This window comes from Mytilus galloprovincialis, chromosome 2, assembly GCF_965363235.1.
Source record: "Mytilus galloprovincialis chromosome 2, xbMytGall1.hap1.1, whole genome shotgun sequence".
In the NCBI taxonomy this organism is placed as follows: Eukaryota; Metazoa; Mollusca; class Bivalvia; order Mytilida; family Mytilidae; genus Mytilus; species Mytilus galloprovincialis.
Genome location: NC_134839.1, coordinates 86,145,774 through 86,167,590, shown reverse-complemented (window position 1 = coordinate 86,167,590; position 21,817 = coordinate 86,145,774). Strand labels below are relative to the sequence as shown.

Below are 21,817 nucleotides of genomic sequence, written 5' to 3'. Positions count from 1 at the left end.
AAAAAAGGACAAAAACCGACCTACAATTATTACTTGAGCGAAATGTTAAGTGGTATTAACACACACCCAGATTTTTTAAACAAATCCCCATCATTCCTCGAAAAAAAAATGATAATAAAAAATCTAATTAAAAAAAAAAATAATATAAAGCTTAAAACAAAAGACACGTTGTTAATTGTAACAACCAGCTAACGTATCAAAACTGAAATAAAATAGAGAATGGAAACAGGGAATGTGTCAAAGCAAGGATTTGTATAGTAAGATCTTACTATACAAATCCTTGGTCAAGCTTGTTATAGATGCGTTCATAAGAATGGGTTTTACGATTTTTTTTAGAAAACTATATCCGAAATAGTCGGTTCTTGATATATTATCAATTTCCATGATATAATCAGAAAATTTATTGTGCATGTTTATAACATGAATTTTAAGATAAGAGACAAAAAGTACAAGGTGCTAATTGCCAGACCTCGATATTTAACCACACACGCTGGGATAGATTGATAACAATGTATGCTAGAGTTATCAGTCCTTGAAATAAATTTATTGACAAGATTGGATTACCTCCCTTAAACCGGACTAATTCTTGGCAATGTAATATTGATTCACTTATAGGGTCTTTTCATCGGAACTAAACACATTTATTATTGATAAACCATACTAAACCCCTCACGGGGAGGATTGTACCTGATATTCATATGATGAAGACATAATTTTTCAATCAGTTTAATTGAAGTCTGGAGCTGGCATGTCAGTTAACTGCTAGTAGTCTGATGTTATTTGTGTATTATTGTCATTTTGTTTACTAAAGTATTTTCTTCGGTTACATCTTCTCACATCAGACTCGGACTTCTCTTTAACTGAATTTAAATGTGCGTATTGTTATGTGTTTACTTTTCTGCATTGGCTAGATGTATAGGGGGAGGGTTGAGATCTCACAAACATGTGTAACCCCGCCGCATTTTTGCGCCTGTTCCAAATCAGGAGCCTCTGGCCTTTGTTAGTCTTGTATTATTTTAACGTTTAGTTTCTTGTGTACAATTTGGAGTTTGGTATGGTGTTCATTATCACTGAACTAGTATATATTTGTTTAGGGGCTAGCTGAAGGACGCCTCCGGGTGCGAGAATTTCTCGTTGCATTGGAGACCTGTTGGTGACCTTCTGCTGTTGTCTGCTCTATGGTCGGGTTGTTGTCTCTTTGGCACATTCCCCATTTCCATTCTCAATTTTATTCAGATATATCAGGAACAGTTATTAATTTTATACTGAAAAGCGGCTGTCAGATTTATTTCCCGTTAGATATACTTATATCTTTATGTCAATGTCGAGTTCCAGATGGTTCCAATCTACAGCAGTGCGCACAAAAACAGAGTATTTGATCTGATCAGTCATACTGTTTGGAACTATTACCACTCGTTTTTTTGTTAAGGACTTAAAATAATTGAGTAAAAGATACACTAGAATAAATTCACTCACTGTTCTTCTTGGTTAGCATGTGTCTGTCTGTTTTTCTATTACATGTATACTAACTAAATGATCGTGTATGGTAAAAAGTAAAATAACAAACAATATCGAACTCAAAGGAAAACTAAAATCGGAAAGATCCCCATCAATGGTGATATCAACATTCTTAATTAACTTGTCATACCGTGATGTGCACAATAACAAGCTATATATAAGAATCCTGCTTACTTTAAACTGTTGTTTTTTTTTGTTATTATGATATTATAATCTTTAGCAGTTTTCATTAACTACTGGAAATCTTAATAATCTATTGCTTTCTTTTAACATCTCGAGATAAAGGATACTACAGATACAGTTAAGTCGGCCTCATATCTTGACTTACGCGCAGCTAGAAATTGACAATGAGGGTCGGTTGAAAACAAAACTTTACGACAAAAAGATGATTTCAGCTTTTCAATTGTGAACTTTCCATTTCTAAGTAGCAACATTCCAGCAGCACCTGCATCAGCTGTGCATACGAGGTATATATCTCCGCCAATTGATACATTTCCGTGCTTGCATTTCCTATCATGATTTTCTTGATAGAGGGTTGCTGCTCACAAGGAAGTTATTAAACCAAGAGTTCCAAATGGTGAAGTGGAAATCATCCCTTCGTAAATTTTACGGACGCATATCACGAGTTGGTTGACCGTTATTGAATAACCGTTTCACAAATGATATCGGATATGTTCCTTACATCGTAACTACAATCTCCAGTTCCATTTCATGAATGTGACCTACCGAATTAGACTATTTACCGGATTTGTTATCACATAAGCAACACGACGGGTGCCACATGTGGAGCAGGATCTGCTTACCCTTCCGGAGCACCTGAGATCACCCCTAGTTTTTGGCGGGGTTCGTGTTGTTTATTCTTTAGTTTTCTATGTTGTGTCATGTGTACTATTGTTTGTCTGTTTGTCTTTTTCATTTTTAGTCATGGTGTTGTCAGTTTATTTTCGATTTATGAGTTTGGCTGTCCCTTTGGTATCTTTCGTCGTCTTTATTGTCGATACATCCAAGTTCGGGACGTTTTCCTCTCTATGTCACTCTCGACTGGAAATTCCGCGGGAAAATATTCGGAACCTTCCAAGAGGTTTCCTCATTTTGAACTTTATGGATTGTCCCAATTGACCAATTAAAATACTCGTTTTAAATGAAAGGTCAAGGTATTTACCTTGGCAGCGTGTAATACCGGTTGTATGAATTTCGAATGAAGTGATTTTGTTTATAAACTACTAGTACCTCAACGCAAGATGTCATCTAAAAAGAGAGTATGCATTGTTGGATCTGGAAATTGGTAGGTGACAAAAAACAAATTGAAGAGTTTAATCTATTTCTCGTTGCAAAATTAAAAGTGCTGAGTGTTGACTGTTGTCTCTCACTCTGGACTTTGCCCTGTCTTATAATTTATCATTTCAATAGTAAAATTTAAAGTCCAAATAATTATGTCGTCAAGCAAGGATGTGAATGTGAGTCCTTGTGTCAAGGAAGGCTATTTTTATATTTTGCTGTGAAACCCTCCTGTGACAATGAGAATTGATGTCAGAGATATCTGGACCTATACTATAGAATCTATCAAAATAGAAAAAAAAGACCTTAAGGCTTAGCACTAGCAGAAAGCATGATTAACTTTTAAGCGCATGCCTGAGTAAAGTTGCTTCAAATACAACTTAACCCAGGCATGTGCTTAAAAGTAATTTTGGAAATGTTGATGGTAGTATAGCTGTAACTCAAAGAAAAAGAAGATTATCTGTACTATATACTATAGTCTATAGACAGTGATGTTAGGTAGAGGTATACTGTACTGGTGATCGCAATTCTTGACTGTGGGTATCATTAGGGTCACAGCGTGATGTAGGATTGTAGATTTTGTGTAAGCCTGACATGTGAAAGTCAAGTTATTGTGCCGTGAAAATGGGAAATGAAGTCTAGTGGGACACTGGAAATTACAAAAAAAATGAGAATTGCTTACGTCCATTGTGTAAACGGGATAAGCATGATAAGGGAATCTGACAAAACAGTAAGCAGGATCTGGGATTAGAACCCCACAATGAGACCCCCTTGAATGCCAGTATTTAAGACTTTACTACCAAAGTATCAGTGTGATTTGTCTATAACTACTATAAAGCTTAAAAAAAAACAAATTTGGCCAAAATCATCCATGATGTATCTAGCTTAAATTAAAGGTTTGTCCAGTGATTCAGCCTACCAAATAATGTCACCAACATAGACAATGCTAAGAGTAAAATATTGTGGTAAAATGCATTGTCAAACTTGTAAACTTTTATAGATATTGAAAATTAGACAAGGCAAAAATGTGAAGGATTTAATTTAGATCTAAGCTATTATCTATTATCCGCTGCTGGATAACTTGGACTAAAACAAAATCGGCCTATAACAAAATCGGACTATAACAAACTCGGACTATAACAAACTCGGCCTACCATTATTTATATGCAGAAATATATTGAACATTGAAAAACTCGGACTACGATAAGTAGATTGTTATTTCTTTACTTTAATAAAAAAAAACTTTATAAATGTATATTAAAAAAAACTTTATAAATGTATATTAAAATGATATACGAATTTATGAGATTATAATTAATATTTTTGAAAAAAAAGACCATATATAGAAATGTATTAAATATTTGATATATGAGTTGAATTGATATGTTTAAACAAGGAATTGTATATTTAAATATACAATTCCTTGGTTTAAATGAGGATAATTAACTTCTATTTGAAATATTATTGTGATTTATTATGTTTATTGACAAAAGATATTTAATGATTGGCGTGTGTTCGTGTTTTTATTGTGTTTAATCCTTGGTGTTTATGATTAGTATATAAACAAAGAGAAATTTGATTGACAGTAAATGGCTTCTTAACAATTTCACTAATCTGTAGTTCTTTATTAATGGATTCAGCAATTGAAAGGTAATAATTAATATTCAAATGGTCACATCAAACAGATACACTGAAAGAAAGGCAAGCCGAGGCAAACATTTATTATACATAAATATAAAATATCATGAAAAAAAAAATCCAAATGACTATAGCTGTTAATTACTTCTGCCTACATGTATGTTTATACTCGTGCTTTTGCCTTTAAATTACAACACCATTCATTTTTACACAAAAAAATGATAAATTCATGCACAGAAGACTAAGTTTATGATGTTTGTATGAATTGGTTCAAGAATCGGAAGAACATTATTTTTCACCGGTTACTCGTTTCTTATGACTTTAAATAGTATTCCCCCCAAGGGTGACTGGGGAATAGAAATATGGTCACTTGGTCTTCTCCCGACCGGCAGTAAAAGGCTTGCCGAAGTGGGGCGTCCGTTTGGCTGTGCGGGATGTATCAAGTTCGCAGTCACGTCCAGTCAGAATGGGGACGTTAAATCCGATGTCTTGTGTAAAGAGAGTGCCACACTTTTTGCACGTTAAGAACTCTTGCAACAACTCTTTGAGGGCCCGTAGGTTGCCTGTTGGCAACTGTATTTATTGTGAACTTGTTCTCGTCCTGAACATGCATGAAATATTTGCCACTGGACGTTAAGCAACTAACAATCAATCAATCATTAAATAGTATTACATTTTATAGATAAATAACACCAAGAGTACATCATACAAAGTATGATCAGAAACCAGAAAAAACTACAATTCACTAAATTGTCTTATAATAACACAAGATTTGTAATAAAAAAAAAACTGAAGTTCAGTTATAGACAATACAAGACAAGACATATTTAGTTGGATATTTAGTTCCCAATTTCGTGTAATAACAGGTAGTTTTGTCCCGACTTGGGTGATCAGATAGGTGTCAACAGTACATGTGCCAGTTGTTTGTTTAACTTATGGTGATTAAAAAGGTGTCAATGATACACGTGGCATGATGTCATAATCAATTAAGGTATGCATATAATAAAAATTTATTCTGAGAGGGACATTATTACAAATAATAATACTTAAAAGACAAATCAGTGGTGAATTTCACGGGTGTGTTCTAGTATCAGTATTAAAAAGAAGTTTTTTGTACTTTTATTTTTATATATATCTTGTTAACATATTTTTTTTATCCCCTTCAAAAATGTTCAAAAATAAATTATTTAATTAATTGTAGAAAACAATTCATTTTAAATTAAGAATTGAAAATTAATTTCAAATAACAACAACAACCAACATTATACTTATATATTCTTCTAGTAGTCTGAGTTTGGTATAGTCCGAGTTTGTTATAGTCCGATTTTGGGAGGCCGATTATGTTATAGGCCGAGTTTGTTATAGTCCGATTTTGTTATAGGCCGAGATATCATGGATTCCTATTATCCTATTGTCTTGAAACCTATAATTCAATGAGAAGAAAATTTCAATAGCAAAAATTATCAGTAAGATCAATCATAAATATTTATATGCAAATGTAACTGGCATTCAAGTATATTATAAATTTTTTTACAGTACTGGCACACAAAATAAAAAAAAATGTATTTCCAGAAATGTAGTCAACTATTGCATTTTACAATTACAGGAGATCCAGAGTTAAATGAAATCAATATCTTTATACAAATTATTACAAATAAATTTTGATGCTACATTTGTACATGCCAAGATATTCATTTGCTTACAATGTCATGTGTGTGTTCTACTCACCTGAGATGTTAAGGGTGTAATTTTATGAAAGAAGATCTACTCACCTGAGATGTTAAGGGTGTAATTTTATGAAAGAAAGCTTAAGGACTTTTTCCTCGAAGGTGATCTCTTACAATCAGAAATGTTCTATAAAGACCCAAAATGCCAATATAACTGAAACCATGCAATGTTGTGATGATCATTTGTTTCCACAAGAAACAACAAAATTCAATATTCCAAGAAATAGACAGGTTTTGAAGTGCTTGCTGAAGTCTTGGGCTATCTAACCCTAAACATATCTTCATGTACCGTGTCTTCAGACAGAAATTAAAAGGTATATGCACATACATGACCTAGACATTCAGTTTTTTACCTTGGTTTGTTTCGCTGAACTGAGAAGCAATTTTTGTAGATGATGAAACATACAGCAATTCAATATTTTCAGAATAGTATTTTTATTGTAGGGGGTCAGCTATAGCAAAAATAGTTGGTAACAATGTTGTTGAAAAATCCGACAAATTTGAAAGGGAGGTCAAAATGTGGGTGTTTGAAGAAATGATAAATGGCAGAAAGTTAACAGAAATTATTAACCAAGATCATGAAAATGTGAAGTACTTGCCAGGGTTTAAACTTCCAGAGAATGTTGTAAGTATCTTCATTTATCTTGATATATGCACTTTGTAAGCAAAAAAAATACCATTTTAAATGATGAAAATTTGACATCTACTTTAATCTTGGTACAGGCATCTATACTGGACATTCAGCATATTCTGCAAGCAACTTATTAATATTTTCATGCTAGATTATGTTTTTTAAATAGAGTTTGTGGTTCCCTGCACTTGAACATACATTAAGTCCTAGGGACACATTTACTATGTTTTTTTTTTATGTTTATGAAACATTTTATGTTGGGCAATTTATTTTTGATAAGTGTTTCCCCTTACTGCTATCATGGCTACAGATCATTATATAAATAACACATAGCTGAGAGGGTGATAGAGCAGATTGGTACCCCTAGAAAACATTGTCAACCGCGACATAGCCAAGGTTGACAATGCTTTTCGAGGAGTATGTGTTAATTAATTTATTATACTGAATGTGGTATTATTTAAGTCTTTTAGTTTTACATATTAATTTTATTTTAAAGATATTTTCTATGACGTCATGTACATATTATAACAACGTTACAGGTATTAGAAAAAACAACAAAGTTAAGGAAGATGTTTTTTTTTTAATTATTTTGACAGTCAAATGATAAAATCTGAGCCAAAACGTAGAACTTTAGCATTGTATTCAATTACTGGAAGTAAACTCAATTCATTGTCCTTTAAACTATCGATTTTTGATTGGTCTAGACGAGAGGGTAACATTCAAAAAAATTGTCACCCTCTCAGCCATGTGATAGAGTAAATAAACACCCTCGTATCAGCCAATAAAAATATGGCATTTTAACGTGAAGTATAATAAAATACAAAATGTATCTTGTAATATCCTCTTATATAACTACTGTCAAATTATAATGGGGACAATTGTTAACTCTGTGTGAGTTCACCTGGCTTTGGAATAATCAACTAATCTCCCACATTTGTGGGCATGTTACCAGAAGACAATAGTGGCAATTGATAAATTTTATTTAAAACATTTATGGAGTGGAGGAATGCAAGACAATTGTATTTAAAATACCTTAATACTGATTATCTGATTAGATATAAGAATGCAATAATAATTGTCTTTGCAGGTTGCCATCCCCGATGTAAAAGATTCTGCAGAAGGAGCAGACATCATAATCTTTGTTCTACCTCATCAGTTTGTTAGAGGAGTATGTAAACAACTTAAAGGAAAAGTGAATGAAGGTGCTATAGCTGTCTCTCTTATCAAGGTATGAATAAACTCAAAATATTGTATGGTTTTTGTACACTTGTAACAAACATATTTTGTAAGGACAGTGCAGACTGCACCAAAAACTTTTTCAACTACTAGTCCGAAGACCTATATTCTGACATTTTTGTTATTGGTCCAAACAAAGTTTTGCAAAAATTTACTAGTCCGAATGACATTTTACTAGTCTGGGGCATCGGACTAGTGGCTAACTGTGCAGACTGACAGTGCAAACGGTATAAACAAGACTTTTTTTTGATGAATTAACCTATCTGTAACTTGGTACATGTAGTGAAAAACTTAAACATCAAGGTTACATGACGTATATGGCGTACATGTAATGGAATAATTATATACTTGGTCTGCATCTTGATAAAGATGAGTTGTAGTGTGTAAGCAGATTTTACATCTACAGTAAAGCCACTTCATGTTTGCTGATAGTGTTGATATTTTACATTAATTGTACTAGGAACATTTATGTCAAAGTTTTCTTGGCATTTAATAAAGGGAATGATTAGTTATCCGGTATGCTTTAGTATGCATGTTATCTATTTTCCATTGAATGCATCTACACAGGTCTGACCTTGTATTGGCTGAAGTCTCTTGTTTCATTTGTGATTAGATTAATGCAATCTCAATTTTCATTTTATTTAGATTAATTACAGTAAAACAAACTTGTTTTGTAGGGTTTTGATGTGGCAGAAGGTGGGGGTATTCTACTTATATCTACAGTGATTAGGAACGAGCTAGGAATACCTTGTGCTGCTCTGATGGGAGCAAATATTGCTAATGAAGTGGCCATGGAAAATTACTGTGAAGCTACTATTGGTAAAGTTTTTTCTGAAGTCATTGGTTTCCTGGTTATATCTAGATCCCATTATTCTTATAACACTTAGAAAGACAAAACAAGGAATACATAAATATTGGAGAGAGCAACATATGATACCAATCTCCAACACAAAAGTCACAACTACTCAAAAAATAAAATAACAACTCTGCAGATCAAATGGCGATATAGACTGTTACAGAATGGTTTAAACAATCTAGAATTTTTTATCCATTTACAGAGCTCCAGATAAGAATTCACAAATTGGGTTTTTTACCCACCATTTTCTTATATAATTGGGTGATAAAGTTTTTTGATTGCATTATCAATTCCAATTCACCCCTCATGTTAATATCAAATTGTGTTTTTCACCACCAAGCTCCTTAATGTATTGGGTTTTTTCATCAACACAATATTGAATATTTAGGCAATATCAACCCCGGATTTTTTTTCCATCTTAAATATGTTTCTTTCTTTGTTTAGCTGTTTTATTTGATTTAATTTTAGGGTTAGGGTTATTTGCTAGCTGTTTTATTTGGTTTATTGACTGAGAAGCAATTGTAGGTTTAATTTGTGTTCCATTTCAAACTTTCTGCCAGTTTTGTATTTTCTCATATAAACTGTAAAAAAACGGATATGTGTATTCACAGGCACTCGTCTTATACCTTTATATAATAAATTCTGAGACCAGTGCCTGTGTGTGTATTCATTAATTAACGAGGGTTTGGATGGGGTTAAATAATTAAAGAATAATGCCCTTAAAAAATGAAGATTAGAGAATAACGGGCAAAAAAAATGAAGATTAGAGAAAAAAAGGGGTTAATTTTTTGAAGATTACAGAAAAAAGGGGTTAATTTTTTGAAGATTAGAGAAAAAAGGGGTGAAAATTAAATGTTTACAGAATAACAGATCCCCCCCATCTAGACCCTCATTAACCGTAAACTGAAAAAAAATAGTATATAAACTCTAATTATACTGTAATGTTTTGTTTTATTCCAATTTTCATAAATCTGGGTTTAGTTGTCTTTTATTAGAACTTTTGGTTTCTGATGCTTTATCATGTCATAATTGATTTGGCCTTTCACTTTTTCCAACTGATTTCGTTTTTGAGGAAACCCTGCTTTTATTAGCAATGTTCTCGTTAAGGTACGCACACACGCCCGTGTGTTCGATGGACGCTTCCTTAAAACACTGGCTGAGTCTTGTTATCATCATAACTTTCCCTAAGCTTTTCAAAAGAAGCAGAAAACATGCTTCTATTTAATATTTTTACCGGACATTCACTTTTGTTTTAATTCAATGTATGTTATGATAAATCCCGAGCAATGCGAAAAAAATATGACTTCATGACACACTCTAGTTGGATAAACGCAAAGAAGATCGAAATGTTTTCAAAACCACGTGTACCTATTGAGCAACGGAAAACTCTAACAGGGACCCATTTCAGCTACTTGATGCAGGGATCTATTTTTAGAACGAAAGGAAATTTCCAATTATAAATATTATAAAAATAGTTTACGCGACGACTGTAAACAGATAAGGGTAAATAACGCAAATGGTAGCCAATAAAAGGGTTGAGAACTCATGGTTTTGGAATATAATTGGGTTTTCCTTTGAATTAATTGGGTTTTTTATTATTTGTATTGCGTGATCACGCAAACACGCAGCTTATCTGGAGCTCTGCATTTAATCAAAACGCAATATTGCCTGATACATCTAAATGTTCTTAAGTGTGAATTTGACAGCTGTTCTAAGAAATTTGTGAATCATGTGATGTAATAATCACCTTGCTGACATTTTTTAAACTAATAACCAAGGGAAATAATCCAATCAATTATGAGCCTGTTCTAAGTAGGAAACCTGTTGTTGAGTTGTTTTAGTTAGTTAATGTCTGTCATACATGTATTTAATTTTCATAAATTGTTTTGGTATAAATTAAGCAGTATGACTGCCTATAATAGCTTACATCCATTTCAATATGAATTTCAGTGGATAGTTGTCTCTATGTCTCGTATAATGCTATGGTGCTCTCGTCATCTGGGTCTTTGTCCGAAGACACATTTGGTTTCCTGACAATAACTTTTTTCTTAAATGGTAGAACCTTAAACAGACATAGATATTTTTTTTGTCTTATGTAAAGGAAATCATATCTAAAAGCAGGTAGTAATCTGTATTGTTTATTTCTCCAGCTGGTTCTAGTATTTGTTTGTTTTATTTTCAGGTTGTAGGGACACGAAGTATGGTCCACTACTTAAAGAAATGTTTCAGACAAACTATTTCAGGATTGTTGTGATTGAAGATGAAACTACAGTTGAAGTCTGTGGTGCTTTAAAAGTAGGTATGAGTTTATTAAATGATCATCATGCTGATGCATAGAAAAAATTCAAAATAAAACTAACCACCATTAATTATATTGTAAAAAATGTGTCGATATAAAAACAAAATCCCATGCTGACTTTTTTACTGTTTGGAATATGGCCATTACGTGTGACCAATTTTGAATATGCAGAAACAGCCAAAAAGAGATTTGGTTCCATATGTTGAGTAAGGCTCAGACAGATATCTTTTATAATTTTATATGAGAATTTGATTATCACAAAATCTAAAATGTTTTGATACCCACTCAGGCAATGTTTTTAGGGAAATATATATATATATATATATATATATATATGTAAGACTCTAAAGTGCGATGGTCACGCTAAAGTGCAATGGTCTACGCTAAAGTATGATGTTGTCTCACGCTAAAGTGCGATGGTTGTTTGTTTGCTAAAGTACGATGGTATATCACGCTAAAGTGCGATGGACCAATATGATAAGGTCGACGGTTTAAAACATTAAAATACATGGATTTAAAAAAAAATGGTCTATTTGCAAAAGCTAGAATGCTAAGGTATAACATATGTAATAGGCTTTATGATTTATCGGTAAGCTTAAGTGATAGTTTCTAAAATTAATTTAGAAGACCGACCACATTGTCAGAATACATTAAGTAACATTTATTTGTACAAGGTGTTTTATTCTTAAATGCGAGAAAAAGTCAATATTTGTCAAGCTTTCTCTTTTCCGTAAAAAAGACATGTTATATTTTCCTCCACTGTACAAACTATGTTTTAGCCGACAATTTATAATTTACGCTGAAAAACATGAACCTTTATTTTACTGACATTACTTTTGAATAAAATCGAAAATATTTTTAAGGGGACCGCAATGTAAACTGAATTGTAAACAATAATTTCAGTGCATCCGTTCGCTACCAATAGAAGCAGGATCTACGATACCTATATGCGTATACTATTTTAAACCTATTTAGCATCTATAAAGTAAAATGGTTGACTGCAGGACACAAGTCCTTCTTCCAGCATCCGAAATAAATCAACACAGTTGCTTCAGCCGACGAAGCACGGTTAGGTCTGAAATTAAAACATGGACATTTGGTTTAAAAGTTGTGAATCAAATGTTCTTAATTTATGTTCCGACATATACATTTTTGGTTTGTATAAACGACTGTTAACGTCATAATCCAAGTACAATTCTCTCGTCTATACTTTCGCGGACCATCGCACTTTAGCGTATGGAGGAATCGTACTTTAACGTAGACCATTGCACTTTAGCATGACCATCGTACTTTAGCGTCCCCATCGCACTTTAGAGTCCTACATATATACTATAAAAATTACCCTGAATGTCTATCCATCTATCAGTTTTTCTTGTAAGTGCAACTTCAAATTTGATCAACAGATATTGATGAAACTTTACTAAGTTGTAGAACAATTGCAAAGGATGTGCTCAAAGTAAATATTTTTGGTTCTACATAATAAAGGGGAGATAATTCAATTTACTTACTTTAGTATTGCAATTTTCTGTTCACCATTCCTGCGTTGAACTTGTAATTTAATTTGTTGTGGCTGGGGCTTTCATGTCAATGAAAACATTCTTCTGATAATTTTAGATATAACATGGTCATTAACTTGTTTGGACTGTTTTTGGAAGAGGGTCTAAATATGTAGATTCTGAAGCATTCAGCTTAATCATGTTTAGTAGTTTAAAGTTATAACAATTTAGGCTCCTGCAGATCTTATAAACACTTAAAAGATGGTATTATCTCCCAAATATCAAGTAGTTAATGAGGTCTATTAAAGATTGTTTTATGTTGCTGTGTAGCAGGCATGATATAACTTGTAGTTTAATCTATCATTTCAGAACATTGTGGCAGTTGGTGCCGGTTTTGCTGATGGTTTAGGGTATGGAGATAACACTAAGGCAGCTGTAATCAGATTAGGACTTATGGAAATGGTAAAATTCTGTGAAGTTTTTTACCCAGGTATGTAATATCTCTGGCATGTATTTACATTGCTTGATTGCAATTTTGATTACAAGCAAGATGATTTAGTATCTTACAATGCACAGTCTTCACAACTGTTGATTATTATGTCAGTTGTTAGTTAAAGTGAATTAAATTAAAAGTAATGGTATTTCAGATAATAGATACCTCCCAAAGAAATAGCTTACTATCTAGATTATAGAAACCTTCATAATAAGAGATTTTTTTTCAGATATATATTTCATATTATACATGTATCATTACTAAGAATTCAAAAGAAGACCTTTTAAATGAGTTATCCCTCTTAAGGTAGATGGGGTGTCTATATTATAATCCATAGAATTTTTTAATAATTTGCCAAAATGTAGTTTATTTAATGCTTTTGAAAAAAAAAAAATTAAAAAGAATGGGTCACGGGGCTTATTTTCACGCTACACGGTGTTCAAAATTGACAGATTTTGTATAGATTATGCATGGAAAACCCAATTTTCTGCAATAAAGCGTAAACTACACCATTGAATTTTGAGATAACATATGAGAAGATAGCTTTAATAATATGCTTTTAGTTAAGAAAAAGTAAAAGTGGGGTCACTGGACCCATTTTCTTGCTACATATTAAAATAGGTAATTTCCTAACACATTCTATTATAAAAGTACCGTTATTCGAATTATCTGCCCTTGCATTTGAGTTGCTTCCCCTTTTAAGGCAAAGTTGGAAAAAATTGAATCAAACAAAAAAAAAAATTCTGTTTTTTGTAAAATACAACCATAAATATGATAAAACATGTCATTTTCTATATTGGAATAAAAGTTCTTACACATGAATTTGCTACTACTATCAAAATTTGCACATTCTATTAAAGATCTAGACCTTGTTTTCTTGTATTTCTAAATCCAAGATGGAGGAAGACACCCTATCTAACTTAGTGAAAACATTATTAAAATTCATAGCTCAATAATTCAATGTAGATAATATAGTTTTATGATAATGACATTTATATTACACTCCAGTATCATATACTGAATATGTGTCTCACATTCATTGTTTAGATTTATATTGGCTTTTAAAGAAAGTTCTTGATATGTCAGTCACTTTTAACTACATAAAATATTTTGTTGGAAAGCTTACTGTTGATAATTGAAACTGAGCATGAGGTCAAGATTAGATGAAATCTTCAATGTTAAAGACAGTTAAGTATACTGGACAATGATTTAGACCAACTATTTGACAAACTGGCCAAAGCATTTAAACTTCATGTTGATCATTTGACCATGAAATAAGGCAGCAAGACATAATCATGATAATAGACCATAAATGATTAAACTATAGCTGTAAAGATATAAAAATTCAAATGCTCACTGAACCATGAAAAAGGTGAATGACAGATGTCAAATAATGACAACTCAAGTTTGAACAGATTCAGAATATTACATCTTTCAATGCCTATTGATAACCATATTCAAAATACCAGCAATATTATTATTGACTGTAAGCTGAATATTGAAAAAGAAAAAACAATAATGTCATTAGTTATGATAAAGCTTCTCTTAAAATACTTGTTGTTTTTTCTGGGCTGTGCACTATTTCTTTCCACAATGGAAATAATGAGGAAATCTGCATTTTAAGAAAAGTATAATTGTAAATGTTAATGCAGAACGTGTTTGACAATGCGTTTACAGTAGGTTTTCAATACAGTTATGTAACTGAACTATTATATTACTTCTTATCAAGCTACTGATTCAAGTAAGTATACTTGCACATTTAATTAGTTCAATAAAAGTAGAATGGGTATGATACTATTTTACTGTTGCCCTCTGTCAGTAACCATTCTAAATGATGGCCACCATACCACATATCCTTATGTTTATATTGCTTGTATTAACATGCATGATTTACAATTTAGAATTTGTATTACTTTTTAAATTAACATTGCATCACAGCAAAATGAATTGTATGATTAGCTGAGAAGTATATTTGCTGAAATGGAGTTGGAGTATATTCTCTAATGTATAGCTTTAGCTTTCATGTAGGTTCTTCATATATTATCTTATGAAGCTTTGCACACTGCTTGGTGATAGATAAGGACTTAAATATAGGTTGAAGAGATGAACTTGTTGATAGATAATAATTACTCTAATATAGGTTTAAGAGATGAATGAAGAAGCATACTGGATGAAAAAAGAGAGAAAAAAAATTAATGAGAAATTTAGATTGAGAGCACTGTGAAAGAAATAATAGTGCTTTCAATTTTTAAATGCTTTGAGGGAATTTTTCAGTCTGAACTTTGATGAACAACTTAAAAGGGCTGGAATTGTACCTGTCCTTTTTACTGAATTATACAAATTTCTCAAAAATATACGTAAAATAACTTAAAATCAGAATGCCAGTCTTCTCAAGAATAATAAAACCCAGTGTACATAGTGTATTGGAGATAATAATCTTAAATGCGCATGGTATATATAGTCCAGCTTTTGTAATTAGGCCAACATTAAAAATATCTTTGTTTCCCCTCCCCGACTGAGGTTATCAGGGTATGGGTAGGTAAGTAGGATAATTATTTTACTTTATTTCTTGATATAATTTTTCTATATTGAATTTTTACAAAATTTTACAAAATTCAACAGATAAGATAAGTCAAGAAAAGTGGGGTATTCCCTGTATGTACACCCCAGTTTTCTGATGTTAAAAACAGTATACAGGGACCTCCTTTTTCCTATTCATTTTATGGTATGAAATCTACAAAAGCACACATCCTTCATGTGATAACAATGTGTAATGAAAGCAAGTGTTTAATTAGTTGAAAATCAAGCTTATTTCAAGTCTTAATTTGATGCATAACTCATAACAAAACAATTCCTGTGTTCACCAAATCATACCTTGATCATCAATTATGAGATATCAAAAAGATATGTTAATGACTTGGGAATTAAAATTTAATGAATAAAATTTTTCAATAGAAGTGAATATAATTCAGTTATGTTCAGTTGCACCTGGATCATGCAGCTTGGTCAATTAATTCTTAAACAAAAGATTTGTATGTTTTTTTCGAGTTCTAGAAAAAACAAGTCTTCACTTATATGTTTTGTTGTTCCTAAAATACTTTAAGTATTTACAAATTCAACTGATGCAGTTATAATGTAAAACGTGCCCTTTTTGTAAATTTCATGCCATAAATTGAAAAATAAAAACGCATTTAAACTGGTCTTGTTTACACAAGAGGTGAAAGCAGGGAATTCACGTATCCAACATTTTCTGACTTGTGCCCAACCTGTTCAAAGTCGAAGACAAAAAGTAGATTGATTTCAAATCACGATTCAGACCATTTTTACTCAAAGATTTTATCCTAAAAACAGGAACAGAGGTAAAAGACAAAGCCAATCAAGGTGCACTCAGTGGGTTGAAAGATGATTTAGATTTTTTATTTTCAAATATCACCCTTGCACACAACACAAATTATGTAGCAAGGCAGTTTGTTTTCCTTGATTCCAAATCATATAGATGCTTCAATGCATTTTTGCCTTGATTTAAAACGCTTGTTGATTAAAGCATCGGAAAGGTATGACAAGAAACTAACACACTTTTACTACAGCATCTGAAAGATATCACCAAAAACCAACATAGCAAAAAAAAATTTTGGACAAGAATGGTCGGGGGAGGGAAACAAACAATATTTTTTTTTTGGCCTTATTCAAAACATGATGTTATACATGTAGTAATGTTAAGGTCACACAATATGGAAGGAAAACAAAAAAACAACTTGGTTATAATAACTCTGTTATCACAATTTTGCATGCTTTTTACATAACACTTCTACAAAAATAAGTTTTAGTTATATAATTCACACTCAAGTTATCTAATTTCTCACTTCAAGCCCATTGTAATACAGCTTCTCATAGTAATTTAGATATACCTTTTTTAGACAATGCATGCTCTTGAAATTCTGGTTGTTAATTAGTTAAGTTTCAGTTCAGACTTTATCTTCTTTTATTTGGTGAAATGTCAAAGCTCCATTTTATGTAACAATAAGCCTGCAATGTCTTCACTTGCAGAAGTCCTTGTATAGCATTGACTCCAATTAAAACTAACGAAAATGTTGAAGACATTCTTGAGTTTATAGCCATTTCTTGCCTTTTATCATCAACATGTTCAAAACACTGGTCTTTGCAAACATTTAATACCTCCATATATTTTTACAACAGTTGAAGCTTCATCAGTATTTGATTTTAAGCATTAGATATGATAACAAGTCTTATATTGCAGAGTCTCAACAAGGTACATTTTTGGAAAGTTGTGGAGTAGCTGACTTAGTAACAACATGTTATGGAGGTAGAAACAGAAAAGTAGCAGAAGCCTTTGTTAAAACAGGAAAGGTATGTAAGATAAATTTTAGAAATGAAATGCCCAAATTGACTATCAAAAAAGACAATGGAATTGTGAGAATAAAAACTATAAAAATTATGCAGCATCAGTATTTAAGATTGTGTGTCCTATCACCAAGTGGACATGGTATACAGCATAACATGTTATGTAAAAGAAGGATATGTCTGCCCTGCCATTTTGTCCTTCCCTCAAACAAATATTTTTGTCACACTTTCTAAGGTACTTCTAAACAGAATTATGTCATATTTAGTCAGCAGCTTCATAGTAATGAGTTTGAACATATAACCTTTATCCTCAGGGTAAAACTTGTAGATTTCTGTAAAAAATAAACATTTGCTACAATTTAGATAACTTTGTTAATTTTATAATGACTTTCATCTTTTGATAAGGTCAAAGACAAGTAAACTCTTAAAATAGAAACAGTACTTCATATTGATTGTAACATATATTCATTATGATTTGGACTTGAATCTTTTTTACATATATACATAAAGAGTAATTGACTGCATAGGGTTTGGAAAGCAGAGTTGGTTATGATCTATGTTTTTTGCAGAGTATAGAAGAACTAGAAAAGGAAATGTTGAATGGTCAGAAGTTACAAGGTCCACCTACAGCATTTGAAGTGAATTACATGTTAAAGAATAAAAACATGGAGGAAAGGTAAGTTTATGGGGTAACATGGATTCTCCAATGATGTTTGACAATTTACCAAGATTAAAAATATAAGTGTTTACAACATAGACATGCATATAGTTAGTGATGTTTAGGGTAACAGTAAGGTACTTTTCATAGATGGATAAAACTCATTTTCTATCTATTAATTTAACCTTTGACCCAAAAGTATGGGAGAAAGGATTAGTGTCTGTTAATTCACCCAATAAAATATTGGTCAATTTTCTCAATTGCCACAATTTGAAGATTTCTAAATATTGGTAAAAAGCTTCATCACTCATCCACCTGATGTTCACCAAATTCTCTAACACACAATAGGCTTGTATAAAATAAAATTAGAAACTCAATATCAGATATTTTTGAAATTGAGTATTAATCTTGTGGCCAATTAAGCATGGTTCATTTTGACATCCTGGGCTAATCTACTATCTATATACTTAATACATGTACTGTGGATTCATTTATTTTCGTGGGTACCAATTTTCGTGGATTAGGAAAAACTCGCATATTCGTTGATATTAAATTTCGTGGTTTTGTTGGTCTGCATACAAACCTACAGAAAAATTATCATTCGTTGAATATTTAATTTCGTGGTTTGACTGTTCCCACGAAATCCACGAACATTGGTATCCAACGAATAATAATGAATCCACAGTATATTCATTCATACAATGGCCATGTAAGAGAAAAGATTACTAGGGGCACCTCCTTTGTTCTCAAATGCCATGTTTTATGCCATCAGATATGTTTTGACAACATGGTTCATCAACTTCCTGTTTACAGAATAATTCATCGGTGAACAATAGCTCCAAGTCACCTTTTAAATAGGAATTTGTATGCAAAGACATAAATTTTCAAAATTATGTAAATATAGCAACATTGTCTCTCGTCATTACATAGACATAAAAAAGAACACTGACCTTAAAGTCATATGAATTGAGTGATTTGTGAAAAAAGTGGTTATCCAATTCTTGAAAATGCATGTATATATCATAAACTTAGTCTTCTGTGCAAGATTTTATCATTTTTAGCTCACCTGACCTGAAAGGTCAAGTGAGCTTTTCTCATCACTTGGCATCCATCGTCCGTAAACTTTTACAAAAATCTTCTCCTCTGAAACTACTGGACCAAACTTAACCAAACTTGGCCACAACCATCATTGGGGTATCTAGTTTACAAAATTTGTGGCGTGACCATGCCAACCAACCAAGATGGCCACCATGGCTAAAAATAGATCATGGGAGTAAAATGTAGATTTTGGCTTATAACTCTGAAACCAAAGCATTTAGAGCAAATCTGACATGGTTTAAATTATCTATTAGGTCAAGATCTATCTGCCTTGAAATTTCCAGACAAATCGGACAACCCGTTGTTGGGTTGCTGCCCCCAAATTAGTAATTTTAAGGATTTTTGCAGTTTTTGGTTATTATCTTGAATATTATTATAGATAGAGATAAACTGTAAACAACAATAATGTTCAGCAGAGTTAGATCTACAAATAAGTCAACATGACCAAAATTGTCAGTTGACCCCATAAGGAGTTATTGCCCTTTATAGTCAATTTTTAACCATTTTTCTAAAATTAGTTCTTTTAAAAAATCTTCTCTGAAACTACTGGGCCAAATTTAACCAAACTAGGCCACAATCATCATTTGGGTTTCTAGTTAAAAAATGTGTCCGCTGACCTGACCAACCAAGATGGCCGCCATGGCTAAAAATAGATCATGGGGGTAAAATGTAGATTTTGGCTTATAACTCTGAAATCAAAGCATTTAGAGCGAATCTGACAGTGGTTAAATTGTTTATCAGGTCAAGATCTATCTGCCCTGAAATTTTCAGACAAAACAGACAACTCGTTGTTGGGTTGCTGCCCCTGAATTAGTAATTTTAAGGAAATTTTGCAGTTTTCCGTTATTATCTTGAATATTATTATAGATAGAGATAAACTGTAAACAGCCATTATGTTCAGCAAAGTAAGATCTACAAATAAGTCAACATGACCAAAATGGTCAGTTGACACCTTAAGGAGTTATTGCCCCAATTTTTAACCATTTTTCTTAGTAGTCTCTTTAAAAAATCTTCTCTGAAACTACTGGGCCTAATTTAACCAAACTTGGATACAATCATCATTGGGGTATTTAAAAATGTGTCTGATGACCCGGCCAACCTACAAAGATGGCCGCCATGGCTAGAAATAGTACATAGGGGTAAAATGTAGATTTTGGCTTATATCTCTGAAACAAAAGATTTAGAGCAAATCTGACGAGGGTAAAATTGTTTATTAGGTCAAGATCTATCTGCCCTGAAATTTTCAGACAAATCAAACAACCTGTTGTGAGGTTCCTGCACCCAAATTAGTAATTTTAAGGAAATTTTGCAGATTTTGGTTATTATCATGAATATAATAATAGATAGAGATAAACAGTAAACAGCAATAATGTTCAGCAAAATAAGATCTACAAATAAGTCAACATGACCAAAATTGTCAATAGACCTTAAGGAGTTATTGCCCTTTATAGTCAATTTTTAACAATTTTCGTAAATTTTTTAAAATTTTTAGAAAATGTTTTCCACTGTAAATACTGGACCAAGTTCATTATAGATAGAGATAATTGTAGCCAAGAATGTTTAGTAAAGTAAGATCTACAAACACATCACCATCACCAAAACACAATTTTGTCATGAATTTATCTGTGTCCATTGTTTAATATGCACATAGACCAAGGTATGTGAGCGACACAGGCTCGTGAGAGCCTCTAGTTTACACATTCTTATCGTATAATCATCAAATTTTTTCTCTCTCAGTCTGTTGTGATATGAAAAGATGGCAGCTAATAAATTGTCATGTTTTGAAGGCGTAGTTTGAGCATCTGTCTAACTGGAAGCAAACAATTGAAAAAAATTAAATTCTTCTTAATTTGGACAAATTATAGAATTTTCTAAAGAAAAAAGTATATATACCAAGTTTCATAATGAAAACTAGCCATTTAGTTATAAAAAACATATGCATCATTTTTTTTTTCGTTTGAAGTTTCACATGACTTAAAAAAATCTTCTTTATTTTGCAGGTTTCCATTATTTACAGCTATCCATAGAATATGTAAAAAAGAGACAGATGTTAAACAATTCATGGACTGTCTGAAGAACCATCCAGAACATATGTGAAATAAGAGATTGCTTTGGCTAAAGGGGGGATACTTAGGAGAGTTTACTGGCAATGTATATGCATTTTCAGCAATAATTATTGGTTTATTCAGAAATATGTCAGGGTACTTTATAACTTCTTCAGCAAATTTTATATTACGCAAAGGGTAGTCAATGAAAAATAAAACATCACAATTTTTTTACGCAAAGGGTAGTCAATGAAATCGTAATCATAAATATATGTAAACTTCTGAATTGCAGGCAAAACATAAAAACAGAAGAAACATATGTTGTATAGGAAACAATTAGTACGAAAATAACTACTGTTGTAACTTGTGTCGCTCTTGTATTATGTAACCAAATAAAATATTTTCCATATGGAGTTTTAAGAGCTTCAGTCTTTTAATATAATCATTGTGCCATAAACATGGGTAGGCATGGTAAATTCAAT

At 32.0% G+C, this 21,817-nt stretch overlaps 1 protein-coding gene across 1 annotated transcript; it reads left to right on the top strand.

Moving 5' to 3' along the window:
* Positions 1-2,646: 2,646 nt before the first annotated feature.
* Positions 2,647-21,590, top strand: LOC143064698 (glycerol-3-phosphate dehydrogenase [NAD(+)], cytoplasmic-like). Its single transcript, XM_076237731.1, has 9 exons — positions 2,647-2,803; positions 6,606-6,786; positions 7,880-8,020; positions 8,706-8,847; positions 11,067-11,179; positions 13,049-13,169; positions 17,431-17,540; positions 18,104-18,210; positions 21,291-21,590. Exons 1-9 carry the CDS (start codon positions 2,760-2,762, stop codon positions 21,385-21,387), a joined length of 1,056 nt encoding a protein of 351 aa, XP_076093846.1. The 5' UTR covers positions 2,647-2,759; the 3' UTR covers positions 21,388-21,590.
* Positions 21,591-21,817: the final 227 nt, after the last annotated feature.

What these genes read in the sequence shown, in the direction of transcription:
- LOC143064698 (XM_076237731.1), top strand. Translation starts at nt 2,760, where the DNA reads ATGTCATCTAAAAAGAGAGTATGCATTGTTGGATCTGGAAATTG. An exon ending in TAGCTGTCTCTCTTATCAAG is followed by an intron (nt 8,021 to 8,705) that starts GTATGAATAAAC and finishes CTTGTTTTGTAG; the next exon opens with GGTTTTGATGTGGCAGAAGG. An exon ending in AATAAAAACATGGAGGAAAG is followed by an intron (nt 18,211 to 21,290) that starts GTAAGTTTATGG and finishes TTTATTTTGCAG; the next exon opens with GTTTCCATTATTTACAGCTA.